General features: G+C 55.2%; 4 protein-coding genes and 2 non-coding genes across 6 annotated transcripts; 3 read left to right on the top strand and 3 right to left on the bottom strand.

Moving 5' to 3' along the window:
- Positions 1–881: 881 nt before the first annotated feature.
- Positions 882–3,506, bottom strand: C8Q71DRAFT_748688 (uncharacterized protein). Its single transcript, XM_047923153.1, has 9 exons — positions 3,206–3,506; positions 2,940–3,143; positions 2,794–2,876; positions 2,659–2,746; positions 2,461–2,604; positions 2,354–2,409; positions 2,183–2,304; positions 1,033–2,132; positions 882–970 (listed from the first exon to the last, which is right to left on the bottom strand). Exons 1-8 carry the CDS (start codon positions 3,383–3,385, stop codon positions 1,333–1,335), a joined length of 1,677 nt encoding a protein of 558 aa, XP_047780990.1. The 5' UTR covers positions 3,386–3,506; the 3' UTR covers positions 882–970; positions 1,033–1,332.
- A 178-nt stretch (positions 3,507–3,684) lies between these two features.
- Positions 3,685–3,758, top strand: C8Q71DRAFT_t41. The gene has a single exon. It is a non-coding gene; the product is annotated as a tRNA-Val (tRNA).
- A 2,228-nt stretch (positions 3,759–5,986) lies between these two features.
- Positions 5,987–9,047, top strand: C8Q71DRAFT_503907 (glyoxal oxidase). The gene is made up of 13 exons (XM_047918986.1): positions 5,987–6,396; positions 6,449–6,539; positions 6,594–6,655; positions 6,711–6,838; positions 6,899–6,904; positions 6,961–7,041; positions 7,093–7,123; positions 7,174–7,535; positions 7,592–7,767; positions 7,819–7,998; positions 8,058–8,326; positions 8,385–8,505; positions 8,563–9,047. The coding sequence occupies exons 1-13, from the start codon at positions 6,259–6,261 to the stop codon at positions 8,817–8,819; spliced, it is 1,902 nt and encodes a 633-aa protein (XP_047780991.1). The 5' UTR covers positions 5,987–6,258; the 3' UTR covers positions 8,820–9,047.
- A 235-nt stretch (positions 9,048–9,282) lies between these two features.
- Positions 9,283–9,356, bottom strand: C8Q71DRAFT_t47. The gene has a single exon. It is a non-coding gene; the product is annotated as a tRNA-Val (tRNA).
- Positions 9,357–9,491: 135 nt separating this feature from the next.
- C8Q71DRAFT_503930 (digestive organ expansion factor) lies at positions 9,492–12,179 on the top strand. The gene is made up of 11 exons (XM_047918988.1): positions 9,492–9,625; positions 9,684–9,974; positions 10,022–10,212; positions 10,270–10,324; positions 10,379–10,514; positions 10,564–11,001; positions 11,059–11,143; positions 11,196–11,281; positions 11,332–11,482; positions 11,534–11,739; positions 11,796–12,179. Exons 2-11 carry the CDS (start codon positions 9,689–9,691, stop codon positions 12,109–12,111), a joined length of 1,950 nt encoding a protein of 649 aa, XP_047780992.1. The 5' UTR covers positions 9,492–9,625; positions 9,684–9,688; the 3' UTR covers positions 12,112–12,179.
- Positions 12,180–12,203: 24 nt separating this feature from the next.
- Positions 12,204–16,121, bottom strand: C8Q71DRAFT_503927 (DNA topoisomerase). Its single transcript, XM_047918987.1, has 14 exons — positions 15,900–16,121; positions 15,482–15,846; positions 15,251–15,426; positions 14,946–15,201; positions 14,809–14,890; positions 14,619–14,755; positions 14,347–14,567; positions 14,103–14,294; positions 13,868–14,046; positions 13,688–13,813; positions 13,241–13,631; positions 12,588–13,186; positions 12,505–12,532; positions 12,204–12,453 (listed from the first exon to the last, which is right to left on the bottom strand). The coding sequence occupies exons 1-14, from the start codon at positions 15,987–15,989 to the stop codon at positions 12,296–12,298; spliced, it is 3,000 nt and encodes a 999-aa protein (XP_047780993.1). The 5' UTR covers positions 15,990–16,121; the 3' UTR covers positions 12,204–12,295.
- Positions 16,122–16,124: the final 3 nt, after the last annotated feature.

Raw genomic sequence — 16,124 nt, forward strand, 5'->3', positions numbered from 1 at the left:
ACAACAACCGCAGGTTCCGGAGCCTGCTGACAGCAGCGTGCAGCGCGTCCCGGATCCCACAGCACGGGACAATACGCCCTGTGCGCGATGCCGTCACTCAGACTGCCAGTCACACGCGTATCTCACCCGCGTCATCGCTTTCATTATCATTCCGCTCCCGTCCACCCTCGAGACAGCTATGTACGACACGCGCGGTTGAGCGGCAGCCACACGCGTACTTGCGCGCCCACTGGGATCGCGATCCACCAGATTCGAATCATCGCACTGGGAAGCGCCCATGAACCCCAGAGCGGCCGCTCCGAAAACGTCGATGCCCCTCGAGCTCGATCGATCCCGGACAACTCGGACGGATGGCTGGACGCCAGGAACGGTGCCTGCGCGTTCATTGAATTCTGCTTTTTTGGGAGGAGGATAGGCACCGAGGGACCACTGCTGCCAGGCACGCCGCCGTGGAGCTTCGTCGGACGCTACACGGCCGCTGATTGTGAGTTGTGGACGTTGCCCGATCGGCTGTCGTCCTGCAATTTACGAGACAGTAGGCTGATTCCGGTGCGGCGGCAGACAAGGTATCGAAGTTCGAGGACGGTTTGAAGTATTAGGAGCGTATGACGGAAGTCGCTGCGTCACAAGTTGGAACTGCCAGTGAACAACTTGAGTTCAATTATATGAAGTCGCAGGGTCCGAGAGATTGACCATTGAATCGTACGCGGAGTCCAGAGCTCGGGCCCAGGTTGCACACATGTCCAACGCAGATAGTTTGCACGGGCGATGTTCTACCATCAAGACCGCAACGTTCAACTGAGGGCCGTCTACTACATTCGAGAGGTACAGTTTACTTCCTAAGTGATGGTCCGTGCAATACTGATGATAGATTATACATCAGGGTCTATCCCTGACCCAAGTTCGCCTTCATCTATTTAAGTTACAGGAACGGGAGCCACACTTCAGGCGTCTCGGGCGTCCCATCAGGGTGCGTGTACATGTAGTTGCGAATCGAATATAGGATCTCGACTTGCACACCATGTCTGGCAGAGATTATATGTCAACGTCCAGCCAACGACTCCAAATCAGTCCTTGTGCAAACACGTACTTTGTGCGCAGATGGTCCGACATGAGAAAGGAGTTGCTGTGTGAACCATGCACGAGCCACCACGGTTCGTCGCACAGCGCGCATTGCAGGAACGACTTGTACTCCGGCTGCTTTCGTCCTGCCTGGAGTGCCCTCTCCTCGAGAAGCACAGCACGACGTTTGTCGGCGGCCCGGATGCACCGCCAGTTGACCGTCTGGCAGCCGCGCACCATATCCAACGAGAGGACCTGCAGAAGAGCGCATCAGAGGTGTTCGCAATGCGAGCAGTACATCAGAGAGGAACTCACCGCCCTACGCCAAGTCATGACGAGCCTCCCTTCGCTTTTGCGCGCCCAAGGCACCGGTATCTCATTGCATGTGACGCGCGCATCGTGCGCATCCATGTCCTTTGCCGTGGCCCTATCCGGGTCGAGTCCGCATGATGCAATGAGCGATCGCAGCGCCCCGAGGTCCTCCTCAAGAACAGGCCTGAGTTTCGTTGTCGACCAGGCATGGAACGTCGAGGCAACCGCTACGTCGTATACATATGGATCGTCGAATTCCTCGCGCTCCGTATCGCGGTAGTGCGGCCGCTGGCACTGGTGCGCGAATACACCGGGGCTGTGCAGGTACCTCTTGCAGCCGTCGCAATGGAACCACGCTATCGCCAGGTCGAGGATCTTCGTGCAACCCGTGGGACTTGTCGGACGGCCGATCCGCTGAGAAAACATGCCGGCGAGTATCGCTGGCCTGTTGGTGTTGAACCGTGCGAAGAGTGCGGGAAGCTGTGAGCATACTCCTCGGAAGGTGCTCCTCTTGATTTCGACGTCGATTGATGCTTCCACTAGCGCGCGGAACTCGGGCATCAAAGCAATGTCTGCGAACTGTGGGCCGTACTCAGTTTCGGGCGTACGATACCCTCGAGTGCCGAGTTGCAGCTCGCAAACGACCCGGCGCAGGTCACTCAGGCGCGCGCGAAGGATCGCAGGGCGTTCTCTACGGATGCGCGCCTCCCTGTATTGTTCGAGCCCGGCGATTATGTGGCCTCGTATGTCGTGCCATTCTATGAACAGGTCAGCCAAACGGCCGGCGGGATGTAGAGAAGACACGCACCGTCGTTCGTCAGGGGTTTCAGGATAGTAACATTGGGGTAGCTCCGCAATGGGGCGAAGTCCTCTTCCGACATCTTGTTCAAGTCGGCACCCCACCCTTCCTCACGGAGCTTTGCAACAATACTAGAGAAATATTGAGAAATCGATGTTACCCAAACGCAAAAACACTCACTTTTGTAACCGCTTGGACAGCGTACTCTTATACCAGTCATGGTATTCTCTTGCTTGCTGAATTGATCTGAGTGTACAGCGCATCGATGACAAGGATGTTTTACTTACTGATTGTATCGTTTCGACGAGATCTCGTGTATCTACAAGATACGCATCCATGGCGTCTTCGTCTTCAGTTCGCTCTGTGATTTCCCGGACGAGTTTCTCGCGCGCTGAACACGGATACAGCTTCCTTGTTCCGTCCGGAGAATACTGCATGTAGTGAGCTACAGCTGGGATCATATCAGAAATACATGTCTGACTTACACAGACGAGGTAGTGTGTCCACTTGAACTGGCTTCTATCTCCGAGGACGCGGGTGAAGTAGATGTCTGTGTACATCTCGGGCCAAGTCCTATTGTGATGGTCAGGAGATATCCATAAATGAAAGGCTGAACATACACTTCGTGTGACTTGAGACACTCCGCACAGTACCTGGCGGAGAATTCCCAGACAACCTCATGCAAGCCAAGTCGCAAGCATTTCTATCGAGGCGTGCGCCGGTGGTAAGCAACATCAAGGCCTAAAATCAATGGGAGATAGCTTACATGGCAGTAGTGACCGAATGTAATGTTCGCGTAAGCCGGTTCGCTCATATATATTGGACAGTCTGGCAGCCCTTCGATGTTCAGGTTTTGTCTCGCTACGCGCCACATAGCCTTTGTCTTCTTTCGTGACATCAGGAAGTCGCGCAATTGCTTATTCGTGCGCGCGAGGTTGAGCAGATCAATAGAATCGAGGTACCCGAAGATCTACGCAGTTGTGAGTGTTGCCACTCGACAGACTTTCAACTGGAGCCCTGAAACGGGCTTACCTCATGAATGATGTCCAGTGGGACCGCAACAAGCATAGATTTTGTGTGAGCATTGCTCGAGTTAGAGGTTTGTGTCGAGAGATTTGTCGTCTCTGAGTGTGCCACTAACTGTGCCGTATTCAACGAGCTCTCGCCTGCCACTCTTGTCCTCTTCAATGGGCGAATAGTGGATTCGGTCATGTTGATCGAGTGTTACGATGTAGACGAGCAAGTACTAGAAGAACGTTTTCTGTCGTCTCGGGCTGGTGGTGATGTTGGGTGCGATGAAAGGTGAAGGGAGCGAGTCGCGGACAAAGGAAAGGCTCTTGAATGCGCGTTAGGCGCTGTTACGCGTTACGCGCCGTGGCTAAACGCGGTCACGTGCGGAGCCACACCGGCACCCACGGGCCGGGGCCACGCCGCGGGCTCTCGAGCGCGCTATGCACTTTTCGGGAAAAAGTCTCTGACCAGCGCAACTGCACGCTGCCTCCTCCTTCTATGGGTTGGTGGCGTAGTTGGTTATCGCATCTGTCTAACACACAGAAGGTCCTCAGTTCGAGCCTGGGCCGACTCATTTTGCTCGCGATCACAACTTTATCAGCAGCAGTTTTGTAGAGAGGAAGCTCGACGGCAGTGTACTATATGCCAGTCCGAACGACGATCTATTCATCATCATCAAGACTGAAATGTTATACTACGCGCAATTGATCTCAAGCTCATCTCTGAATGCGCGGTGATAATGCCGACGGTTTATGATCACCAGACTCGCGACTCGGAGGCCTACTGAATTAAGGTCCGTGCATATTCACCGACAGTTCGGGCCATAGTATGCACGTAATTGATATTTCGACAGAAAGATATTTCACTATACCAAAATTTGTCACCAGCCGAAGAATGTGTCTATTAGGAGTGGAAAAAAGGAACGGCGTCGCGGTGCACGCAGGACGAAATGCTAAGAAAGCCCAGGGCTGGGGCGAGTACGGAGTTATATATGTAATACAGACTAGAGAATTGGATGGGTTGATGGTCAGAATCATGAGAAGCGTCCGCGTAGTGACGAGACAGGAAGAATGGGAGAGGTGGTCGGATAGTAGGAAGCACTCCGCACAGGGAAATGTCGACATTGACAACGAGGGCAGATGCCAGCAGAAGAGCAAGACTGACTTCGTTGCGAGAGCTTGTGGAGAGTTACGCCAACGCATGCGGTCCTAAGTTCATAGCAAGTCAATCTCGCAAGGGAATATTCAAAGATCTGAGCGAAGGGGAAGGAGGAAACCAAGATCGAGACGTCACCCCATTAACAGACTCACCAGCGTTTGTTCCCACAATCATCGCAGCCATCTCAAATCTCTGAGGTTTGCCGGAAGAACTGGCAGATTTGTCGCCATCTGAGCTTTGGGCTATTTGATGGACTCGAGGCAGAACAGCGGCCCATTCGGCGGTAGTGCGAACAGTGCCGCAGTTCCCTCGGAGCCAACTGGGATCTAATGGTCACTAGTTGCCACTCACCAACGTTATGCCTCCGATGGTGGCGTTGTCGTGTAGCTGCAGCTACTGCACTGCACCGCGTTCAGCCGCTGCCACTGTGCTGGGCCTTCTGTAGACTGTCATCATGCTATGGCGACTGATTGGTGACGTCGTTGATGGGTCGTCTGAGCCTTCAGAAAACGCGGCATTCAGACAGAAGCGCCTTTTCAGTGTAATTCTCACCTCTAGGTACACATGTTGCCAGTTTTCAGCAGAAGTCTAGTCAGAGGTAGCAACCGCTCAACACTGGTCTCGCTGATGGCGAGGCATCACTGCAATAATGCGGCGGTGGCGAGGGCGGCGCTGACACACTTGTAGTACGCACGTGCAATTAAGTCATATGGCAGTGCGCCAATACGTACAGAGGCCATAACTTGGCCACCACACGAAAGCCGAGCGAAAAGAGGGAGGCTCAAGAGAGCAAACGACTGACGCCGACGGATGCGGAAGGTGCTCTGCCGAATAGGGAAGGTCTTGTGCGTCAAAATCACATGCACCCCCGCCTCGGTAACGTTGCCACCGCGCACAACTCCTTCAAGTCCTTGACAGGCGGCACTCGTGGGTCTGGTTCTGCATCTCATCAAGGCTCATGGCACACTATCTCTGCTACTTGTGCTTAGCCCGAAACACGGCACAAAGCATGGAATCCCAGGAGGCGGCCGCGGAGCCTGAGCGTCGTCAAGTGGTACACTAAAGAGGTTCTCTCCGAGGCGGAGGCAAAGCCCAGTACGAATTGGTACAAGGCGGGCATATCGCCGTGGGCCACCACGCACAATCGTCAATGCATGCCAGCTCGATCGAAACAGCAAGCGCTGGGACGCTGAAGGATGCACCGAAGACGGCTGGCTGATTGCAGAGAAAAGTATTAACACGGCAATGCTTCCCGCTAAAGATAGCTCTACATGACTCAACTTGTGATGTCCAAAACTGCGCTTTCCTCATCGCCGACTCATGGATATCAAACACCCTCGAAGACCATGCGAGCAGAGGGCGAACAAGCATTCGGCCCTCGGCCGCCACTGCTGGCAGTGGCACTTCTGCTCGCTGGTCAGCCTTACTACCTTCTCTGTCTATGGCCGCACAGCTCCCTAGTTCGTGCTATTTATGGGCCTCCCGCTAAACCAAGCTGTTCAACAAGCCACACCTGCGCTCATGCACTTGAACCACACAGAGGGTTCTAGCGGCGCGCTGGAAGTGATGATTGCCACGCTCGCGCAGACCACGCCAATGTAACCTTTGCGATTAGGGACAGGCTACAGCCAGTCGCGCCCGGCGTCGTAGGCTGCGAGGAGCGGGGCCTATGCGCGAACGACTTGTTCGTCCTCGATCCGGCAGAGGTGACAGCTGCCCGATCGAAGATGGTGCCGGCCGTCTCCTGCGCCCGAACGTGCACCATGGCCGCACATAAAGCTTGGCCGCCCCCACTGGCCTCCCTCGTCGGTGTTTCCTGCCCCTGCCACCGCCCCCCGGTCCTCCGGCAAGACTTCGCCTCGTATACCCCTTCGTTCTCCGGTCGATTCTATTGACACCACCCTCACTTGGTGACCATGTACGCGTGGATTTCCGTCGTTACCGCCGCGCTCGCACATGGTGTGTCCGCTTCAACACCAGGACAGCCCTTGGTGTCGGACGCCCCCCTCGGTCATTTCCAGATCGTCGGCGATAGTATTGCAAGTGCACAGCAGGTATGTCTTCGCGGTTTCTACCGGCTCTCAGACATTAAGCGCATGCGTTCAGATGTTCCTCGGTACACAAGACAAGGTATATATCGTCGACAAGACCGAGCGCAACCCTACACAGATTAATGGTCACCCGGCATGGGCAGCGGGTATGTATCCATGTTCATGGCCCATTTCTCACGCGCATTCATACGCGCTTCTAGAGTATTCCGTGAGCGAAAACCACGGGCGGCCTATGGACGTTGTCACCAACTCCTTTTGTGCCGTGCGTCTGGCATCTGTGACCCGCGGCTCTTGACTGATGTGTATGACGCTCATAGGGAGGTAGCGTACTGGGCAACGGCACATGGGTCAACGTCGGTGGAAACCAGGCGGTCACTTACGGCGGTCTGGCGGCCGACAGCCAAACAGGCGGTCTGCCGTACGACGATCCCGATGGCGGTCATTCGTACGTAGGGAATCAGTTGCTTCAGTGACCACTTACCAACGTTTTCCAACAAAATTTCAGTGTTCGGTATGTCGATGCCTCGCAACGGCAAAGTTGACGTGTTTGACGTGTATGGTCTGCAGTCTGCTTAATCCCTGTGACGATGAAGCGTGCGATTGGGTCATGGACACGCCTATGACAACCCGGAGGTGGTACCCTTCTCTGTAAGCCGCATGTGTCCTCCCTGGTTCTTAAAAGTTGACTGAGATCCGCAGGGAGACACTAGAGGACGGCTCGATCATCATTGTGCGTCTACTTCAGCCACCAGTTTCCGCCGTCTTACTCACCCTGTGCAGATTGGCGGCTGCGACTATGGAGGCTTCGTGAACGACGCCGGACAGACGAACCCCACCTACGAGTTCTTCCCGTACAATCCCGCAGTCGGGCTTACGACCTCGCCCCTGCTCGTGAACACGCTCCCCGCGAACCTTTACCCGCTCACATGGCTGCTCCCCTCAGGCAATCTGCTCATGCAGTCGAACTGGGGCACGGCCATTTTGAACCACAGGACGCGCACGGAGACGCAGATCAGTGCGATGCCCCATGCCGTGAGGGTGTACCCGGCCAGCGCGGGTACCGCGATGCTGCCGCTGACCCCGGCGAATAATTACACGGCGACCATCTTGTTCTGTGGAGGGTCGAACATCCAGTCTGATCAGTGAGTGGATATATGCGCTCATGGCCAGCTTCCGTTGACAGTGTGGCTTCTTTTAGATGGGTTACGACCTGGGACATCGCGCAATACCCCGCGTCGGACTCGTGCGTGACGATTACCCCCGACGTTTCGACCAACTACGTCGAGGACGACCCGTTGCCCGAGGTCCGGTCCATGGGCAACCTCATCTACCTGCCGAACGGGAAGCTTCTCTGCCTGAACGGCGCGGGCACCGGTAATGAGACTGTTCCCTGTAAGCCAACACAACGCTGACGGGGCTGTACAGGCGTCGCGGGCTACGGAAACGTCACATGGGCTATTGACCAGTCGTTTGCTGACCACCCCGTCCTCAACCCGATTATCTATGACCCTTCGGCGAGAGCGGGGCAGAAGTGGTCTCGAGAGGGGCTCTCCGAGTCCACCATCCCACGCATGTACCACTCCAGTGCAACCCTCCTCCCTGACGGTACGTCTGCTATGTACTCCATTGTACCCTAGCCACCCATTAACACGGTCACGCGACAGGATCCGTGATGGTCGCCGGCTCGAACCCCAACGCGGACTACAACGTCGCGGCGGACGTTCCGTACAAGACGGAGTACCGCGTCGAGAAGTTCTACCCGCTCTACTACAACGAGCGCCGGCCAGAGCCGCAGGGCCTGCCGAGCCAGCTCTCGTACGGTGGGCCGTACTTCAACGTGTCTCTCTCGGCGCAGGACCTCGGCGGCAATGTGAGTGCGGTGGAGAGCACGACCGTGATCGTGATTCGGACGGGCTTCTCGACGCATACGATGGTGAGTAGTCTCTGGGGCGGTGGGTGAGCGAAGGAGAGGAGGGCTGACGCGAGCGTAGAACATGGGCCAGCGGTACGTCCAGCTCGAGTCGACGTATACGGGTAATTCGGACGGTTCCGCCACTCTGCACGTCAGCCAGCTTCCGCCGAACGCGGCCGTTCTCGCTCCTGGGCCTGCGCGTACGTACCAGCTACCTGCCGATTCTGCTGGGGTATGACTGACAGAGTCCCCCGCAGTGTTGTTCGTCGTCGTCAACGGCGTCCCGTCCGTGGGCGTGCAGATCATGGTCGGCAGCGGTAGAATCGAGACGCAGCCGACCAGGGCGAACGTTGCCCTCCCGTCGTCTGCCATCGCCAAGCAAAACTCGACGTCCTCGGCTTCGGGGTCGCAGACAACGGGGAGCTCGAAATCGAGCTCAGCCGTACAGACCGTCGGGTTCGGCGTGAATACGTTCGGGTTGCTGTTCATGGTGCTCGTTGCTCTCATGTTTTGATTTGTTGGACTTTGTTGAAGCGGATTGGGACGGATACTATACATATCAAGCATAGCATATTGCCTTCTTTTTTGTCGGACATCATGGACTAGCATCGCCTGTCGCAGCATCTTGATTAGACTACTTTACGTGTCGTCAAATCACATCACGGATACACTGAATCCCTCAAGGCCTCATCGGTCGTAGATGTCGTCTGATGCAAGATACAGTCCGAACTTGAATAATATTAGTGCAGAGAAATCTGCAAAGCTGTTGCTTACAGGGAGCGCGTAACAAAATGACACGATGGACACTTGAGAGCAGCATAAGAGCCAAAATTTCGACGCCAATGCAGCGCCTGATACAACTGCGCTCCCTTTGCAAAGGTCTTACATTATATGTGGCCCGTCTACTACGTACATCCGAGTCGACATCATCGCCAACTTGGAATGTCAATTCATCTTTAAGAGGATAGGCAAAAGGCTGAGTCGGCCCAGGTTCGAACTGAGGACCTTCTGTGTGTTAGACAGATGCGATAACCAACTACGCCACCGACCCGTTGAGGGTAAACTGCAGCATACATCCAAGGGTTTTCCAGATGGTATGCGGAAGAACGTCGGCAATCGGAGGTCACGATCGAGATGGGAGTTTGCAGCCACAGTTTTGCAGTGGGCGCCTCTGCACACACAACTTGCTGAAGTCCACTGGCAACTCTTCGCCGGTCCCGCGACACTTCATCATCTTTTAGCGATATCTGTCTGTCTGAAAAAAAGAGTGAGCTGGAACATAGGGCGATCCGCGAGAGAGCTACCACGAGACTATCCACGGTAAGCTCGCATGTGGCTAGAACTTGAAGTCAGGCTCACCAAGCTGGACTATTCGTAGCTACCATGGCTATTGATGAAGCCAGCACAGTGACCACCAAGCTTCTCACACTGCTTAATGTCTCTGCCACTAAAGTCGGGAAACGAAAGCACCCATTCGAGGATGTGGTGGGGAAACCGAGCGAAAGACTGAACAAGCGTCGTGCGATCTCGTTCTCGGACGCCTCTGGCGGCCCAGGAGAGGCAGAAAAGACCTCGGCGTCCACTACACAAAGCCCAGAGCCAGCTTCGAAGGAGGGCGAGCACGAAAAGGGCGAGGAAGTGCCGGAGGAGGCTGAAGGGGATTCGTTACGTGCGTCCGGCTTTCTGTGGCCACGTATTCATCTCACACAGCAGCAGACAACGTCGATGACCTATACGAATCACACTTCGGTGCCAAGTCTACACTTACAACAGAAACCGTCCGGAATGCGGTAGACCATAAGTCCTGGGCTACGCATAGAGACAAGCACGGCAGATTAGGCCCTGTTATTACGTCGTTCCCCGACGTCGACGGCGCCGCGAAGCCAACAACAAGTGACGGAACTGCTGTGCGTCATTACTTCCGCGCATACACGGATGCATATTGATACGATCGTGGCAAACAGATCTTGGACAAGGTGAAGCAGCCACTCTTGGACCGGCAAGCCAAGCTTCCGCGAGGTAGGTTGCAGGACTGCATATATTTCCTCTCTTTCTTATACCGTGTCTGCGCAGAGGTCGTCGAGTTGCAAAATGATCTGCTCTCCATGCTATCGACCCAGCGAGATCTCTACATTACTCGGACTTCTCTCGACATGCACCAAAGCATGCGCGAAGCCATCACGCTGCACGCTCTAAACCACATCACAAAGTGAGCGTCGGTGGCCATCTATCTCATAATGTTCTGACGACCCCCGCAGAAAGCGCCGCCGGGTGCTCAAGAACAACGAACGCCTCGCGCACGCATCAAAGGCGGGCACACCCGCACCCGAAGACGTCCAAGACCAAGGCTTCACCCGGCCCTCCGTGCTCATCCTCCTCCCCTTCCGGTCCTTCGCGCAGCGCTGGATCACTGCGCTCACCGCACACACGCCCTCGCCTACATATCAGGTGGAGAACCGCTCGCGTTTCAGCACGGAGTACGGTCTGCCACAGGGCGCCGTGGACAAGCTTGCGAACGCAGAGCCAGGGACGTATCCCAGAGATCATGTTGAAATGTTCAAGGGGAACATCGACGATGCGTTCAGGATGGGGGTGAAGATGACGAGGAAGAGCGTGAAGCTGTTTGCGGATTTCTATGGGTGCGATTTGATCATCGCGAGTCCGCTAGGTTTGAGGATGTCGATAGAGAAGGAAAAGTACGTCGACGAAGACTAGACCTTGCCTGCGAGTTCTAACGCATTTGCGTGTCTCAGGAGCGCTGACTTCCTGTCCTCAATCGAAATGGTCATCGTCGACCAGTTGGACGCGCTCACTATGCAGAACTGGGACCATGTTCAGGTACGTCTCACATCGAGGCGCATTATGCACGTTGTCTAACGAGGGTCTGCAGTTCGTCTTCTCGCGCCTCAACCAAATGCCGAAAGAGTCACACGACGTCGACTTTTCTCGCATCAAGCCTTGGTATCTCGATGGGCAGTAAGTCGCTCGGTTCCTTGGAATCGCGGGCCCATACTGAAGATCCATAGCGCTGCGTACCTCCGCCAGACCATATTGTTGACTGCGTATGAAACGCCCGAGACGCGGGCCCTGTTCAATGGCTCCTTGAATAACGTCGCGGGCAAGGTCCGGACAGAGAGACTCTGGAAACCCGTGGAAGTGCCAGAAGGCATCGAGCAAGTACGTGATCCACAATCACTGCGTAGAGGCACTGGCTGATATGTTTTGCAGAATTTCGTGCAATTCGATTGTACCAACCCCAAAGACGAGCTAGATAAGCGCTTCCAGTATTTCACGGCGCAGCTCCTGCCGGCCATTCTCAAATCAGCGGTGCAAAGCTCGAACACCGTCATCTTTATCCCGTCCTCGTTCGACTTCATCCGGGTACAGAACCACTTCCGGAAGAACCTGGGCGTCACTTTCACCGTCCTCTCCGAGTACGTATCCACTCCCCCCACGCTGCACTCAAACAACTGACCATCCTCACCCGCAGATACTCGACGAACCAAGACATCTCTCGCGCGCGTCAAGCCTTCTTCAACGGCAAGAAAGCCTTCCTGCTCGTCAGCGAGCGTTTCCACTTCTTCCGGCGGTACAAGCTCCGCGGCATCCGCAATCTCGTCTTCTACGGCCCGCCCGAACACGCGCAGTTCTACACCGAGTTTCTGAGCTACCCATTCCTCGACGATGGCGTCGAGGCCGCGGACGTGATGTGCAAGGTACTCTACTCGAAGTATGACTGGTTGAGGCTAGAGAGGATCGCGGGGACGGAGGGCGCAGCGAGGTTGATCAAGCGCGGGGAGAGCTGAGTGCTGTTGCTCATGTAGATATCATGTGAGTCATGCTTGGTGTAGTACATTAGCTGGATCCGTGAGCGAGTGGAGAGTTCCGTAGTGTGATAATAATACGATGAAACAGCGACGAGAGCAAGAACAATGTGACTACTAGAGTACAGTTACAGCACAAAAACAAGGGTTGTATACCTCGGAAACGTTACCAATCGTCCGTGGCGAACGAGTCGCTCTTCTTGCCCCGCTTCGTTCCTCTTCGACCCGACCCGGTTCGTCGAAGGCTCCCTCCTCCTCTTCCTCTTCTGCTGCTTGTCGACGCGGTACGGGACGACGACTTGAAGCCGTCACCGTTTGGGCAAGCTTTTCGTATTTTAGTACTGTGCATCGCTGATATAATAAGATTGTACTCACCATTTGCCCAATGACCTTCCTGACCACACTACAAACAGACAACAATCAGTGATGGAACTTGCAACGGTGGTTAACTCTCGCACCTTGAAGCACTCTCCAGATCCTGCGCCTCCGTAGTTGTTATTACTTCTGCTTTCATTACGGTTTTCGAAGGTCTTGTATCGCGGTCTTGCAGCCTCCGCCTCCGCCACCTCCTCGTCCGTCGCCCACTCGAAGAACTTGCATCGGGCCTTCGCCGACTCGTTCGGACATGACCAGTACTTTCTACCCTTGTTCGCGCCGTTCTTCGTCTCCTTCAGCACGGCCGAAAGCTCACAGAGGCAGCGTTTCCGGTCTGCGTCCCGGTTACCAACCGATCGCTTGGTAGGGATCGAGGCGGTCCGTGATGCGCCCGTAGAGTGCGATGCACCTGCGTTCGAGTTCGACGGCCCATCTGCCCATTCGAAGAAGTCGCATCTGCGGTTATTGGGGCAGGTCCAGAAGAGCCGGCCTTTGTTGGCGGTTTCGGCCTTCACTGTGCGCTCTACGGCGACATCCCCGCATTCGCATGTGGGAGCTGCGAGGGAAGATGTCTCTGGTGCCTTGACCGTTGTACTACGACTGCCACGCGATGAGGGTGGCTTCGGCGCCGGGGCGGGGGGTGGAAGTGCTGGTTGGGGCGCCGCAGGGGGATCATCCCAGTCTGGACAATCATCAGTGTGCTACTGAGAAATGATTCATGTGGAAGCACACTCACATTGGTCAGAGTCAGAGCCGTCCACATCGATAGTGGCACCAGGAGCGGGCGCCGCAGCCGCACCACCGCCCCGCCCTCCTCGTCCCCTCCGAGATGTTGGTACCCTCGCCGCAGTAGACGCTGCCCGGGAACCACCGCGAGTGCCTCGCCCTCTCGCAGCACCACGAGCGCCATTTCCACCGCCACCGCCACCGCCATCGCTGCCACCGTCGCTGCTGCTGTCGCCGGGATTGGCTCCGCCACCTCTGCCGCCCCTGCCGCCGCGCCCTCCTCTTGCGCCTCGCCCTCGGCGCCCGCCTCTTCCACCGCCGCCACCGCCGCCTCCACCGGCATCGTCGGGACCACCAACGTCGTCTAGGTTGACGCCTTCTCGTAGTCGGTCATGCACGCACTGTAGAGATGCATGTATGCGTCTCGTAGGATATCATCAGATCAGAAATGACGTACTGTTGCAAGCCTCTCAAACTCGGCTCGTGCCCTCATGTACATTTCCTTGTACTGCTCGATACTTTGCACCAGCATGTCGTTCTTGGTCATGGTTCCCTCGCATATATTGAGCATACGTCGCTCGGTCTGTAGGCAGAAAGGGGCATTAGACGCTTTGGCAGGTTAGCCGACCATACTGACCTCGCGACGCAGCTGTGGTCTGCTGAGACTTCGCTCGAACCCAATCGAGTCATAGCCTTCGACCAAACCGATACCAAGCGCGGAGGGAATGAGATACTTTATCGACCCTTGCATTTTCTCATGCACGTAATTGCGCTTGACGATGGTCTCAATGTGTTGAGCGATAGTGGCATCGGTGCCTAGGAGACCCCAGTCGTCAATGACTAGCTTCCACAGTGGGAAAGACTCAACTTACCAATGCCATTCTTATCCATCAACGTAACGAGGTCAGCCTCAGTTAGAAGATGAGGTTTGGTTGTCTGCCCGTCCTTCAAGAGACAGACCGCAGGAGCGAACTCTTCATCTCTCTCAAAGTGAGGCAGCTCCTTGTCGGACCATTTGTCGTAGATGAAGACATCGAGGTAGTTCCTTTCCCGCACCCTCAGGCCTGTTCGAGAAGAGACGGTAAGTCAATGCAACGCGGATAATCACTGACATACCGGTTGCATAGAACTCCTCATCTCCGTAGAGGAGCTCGACTGTAGTCTCCCAACCCAGGGCGTCCATGGAACAACACGCAAGAAACCGACGCGTAATGTATTCGTACACTTTCTTCTCGTCGCCGACTAGGTTACCAGCGTGAGCGGTCGGATGAATAGGCGGGTGCGCCTTGTCATCTTTTCTGCCCTGCCGTGGTCGGTTGAAGCCGCCGTTCTGAAGTCTGCAAACCATGAGATACAAGATCAGCAACATATCATGCACGATGCTATACCTGGTGGCAAAGTCACCCCATGCCGGGTCTACTGTCTGCTTCTCGATGAGCGTCATGAAATCGAATTGCGCGTCGAAACGGTCGGTCTCTGTACGAGGGTACGACAGGAAACCTTGTTGGTAGAGCTTCTCGGCAATCTAACACGGGCGTTAGCATCGGGAGGATCTTAGGCCTTGTAGCAAGAACTCACGTCGAGTACTTTCTTGGGGCTCATGCGGAGCAATCGAGATCCCGCCTTCTGCAGGTCTACCGTAGTCAAGGGCAAAGGCTTCCTACGCATGCAATTAGCTTCATTCACGAGCAGGAACAATATAGGACGCGATGAACCATTTTTTAGTGTCCTTGCTCTTTACTTCAGTTACACGTGCCACAGGTGAGTCAAGGACGTGCTCGTAGATTGCCATAGCCACGTCGAAGTCAAAAAGATGCCCTCGACGCCATGTGAACACAGTTTCTTCATCCTCGCCTTCGGAATTCTGTCGTGAGACAGATAGGAAGATGTACCAGAACGTCTCCGGCCTGAAAGCTTTCACTTGGTTGTACCGAGACACGACAAACCCCAGAGTTGGGAATTGACACGGTCCTGAACAGTAGTTAAGGAGGCGAGGAAGTAAAGAAATACAGTCACATACCATACGAGATGACCCCTTCCGTTAGGTCATAGTCCTCGAAGCGCCGCTGAAGGTTGAGCGTCTGTAACCGGGACATGGCGGCACCAATCCTCAAGTCGAGTAGTATACGTGCTTCCACAGCGTTCACTTGGGCCATGTCAAGCGCAATGGGATTCTGCGCTGCATTGTGGATTTGCCTGATCGCGCAACGTGCTGAGTGCGCGATGATCCGTTGCGACGTAAAACACTCACTGCGGTATAATTGCACTGAACCGCGCTCGCGTCACGGTGACGTTTGGCTTAGCCTTTCTGCATTCTTTGACAATCTCCCAACCAATATGCTCCCCTTCTCGGTCACAGTCGGTCCAGATCATGATTTGGTGTGCTTTGCGGGCTTCGTTCTTGAGGTTCTGTGCGATGGTCGTAGCATCTTTCCTGACTTCCGCGATGATGGGTGCCTCAAACAGCTCGAATGGGTCGCAAGATGTCCATTTAGAGTACTGGAAGCTGAAATCGTGCTCCAACATGTGTCCGGATACAGCTGTGACTGTAAAGGCGGCATTCGCCTGAGGATAGTCGAAGTCGTAGTTCCTGATGTATGTATTCCCGCTTTGCCGCTGTTCAACGGTGATCAGTGCGAGGGCACACAGATACAAGAAGCGTCCCGTACTGTCGTGAACCTTCCCCCAGAAAGAATCTGCGTGATTGATTTGGCAATTGAAGGCTTTTCTGCCACGCACAGTACGCGCGTGGGTCTCATATTCAGGCTTGTGGGAGGCGGGTGGTGCCCAACAGAGTGAGAGCATGCGAAAGCCGGATGAGAGCAATGGTGTCGGCGCAGCCCGAGGAGGGCGCGGACGAGGAGCGGTATGTTTGCGGGAGGGAGATGGTGGCT

This window comes from Rhodofomes roseus (assembly GCF_022264815.1).
Source record: "Rhodofomes roseus strain CIRM-BRFM 1785 chromosome Unknown C8Q71scaffold_6, whole genome shotgun sequence".
Classification (NCBI taxonomy): domain Eukaryota; kingdom Fungi; phylum Basidiomycota; class Agaricomycetes; order Polyporales; family Fomitopsidaceae; genus Rhodofomes; species Rhodofomes roseus.

Coding starts and splice junctions, on each gene's coding strand:
- C8Q71DRAFT_748688 (XM_047923153.1), bottom strand. CDS start 3,385: ATGACCGAATCCACTATTCGCCCATTGAAGAGGACAAGAGTGGCAGGC. Junction 2,877..2,939: donor CATTCGGTCACTACTGCCAT/GTAAGCTATCTC, acceptor ACGCCTCGATAG/AAATGCTTGCGACTTGGCTT. Junction 2,410..2,460: donor TCGTCGAAACGATACAATCA/GTAAGTAAAACA, acceptor AGATCAATTCAG/CAAGCAAGAGAATACCATGA.
- C8Q71DRAFT_503907 (XM_047918986.1), top strand. CDS start 6,259: ATGTACGCGTGGATTTCCGTCGTTACCGCCGCGCTCGCACATGGTGTG. Junction 7,124..7,173: donor AGGACGGCTCGATCATCATT/GTGCGTCTACTT, acceptor CACCCTGTGCAG/ATTGGCGGCTGCGACTATGG. Junction 7,999..8,057: donor TGCAACCCTCCTCCCTGACG/GTACGTCTGCTA, acceptor GTCACGCGACAG/GATCCGTGATGGTCGCCGGC.
- C8Q71DRAFT_503930 (XM_047918988.1), top strand. CDS start 9,689: ATGGCTATTGATGAAGCCAGCACAGTGACCACCAAGCTTCTCACACTG. Junction 9,975..10,021: donor GGCTGAAGGGGATTCGTTAC/GTGCGTCCGGCT, acceptor ACACAGCAGCAG/ACAACGTCGATGACCTATAC. Junction 11,002..11,058: donor ATGTCGATAGAGAAGGAAAA/GTACGTCGACGA, acceptor TGCGTGTCTCAG/GAGCGCTGACTTCCTGTCCT.
- C8Q71DRAFT_503927 (XM_047918987.1), bottom strand. CDS start 15,989: ATGAGACCCACGCGCGTACTGTGCGTGGCAGAAAAGCCTTCAATTGCC. Junction 14,756..14,808: donor GCCCCAAGAAAGTACTCGAC/GTGAGTTCTTGC, acceptor CGCCCGTGTTAG/ATTGCCGAGAAGCTCTACCA. Junction 13,814..13,867: donor GACCACAGCTGCGTCGCGAG/GTCAGTATGGTC, acceptor TTCTGCCTACAG/ACCGAGCGACGTATGCTCAA.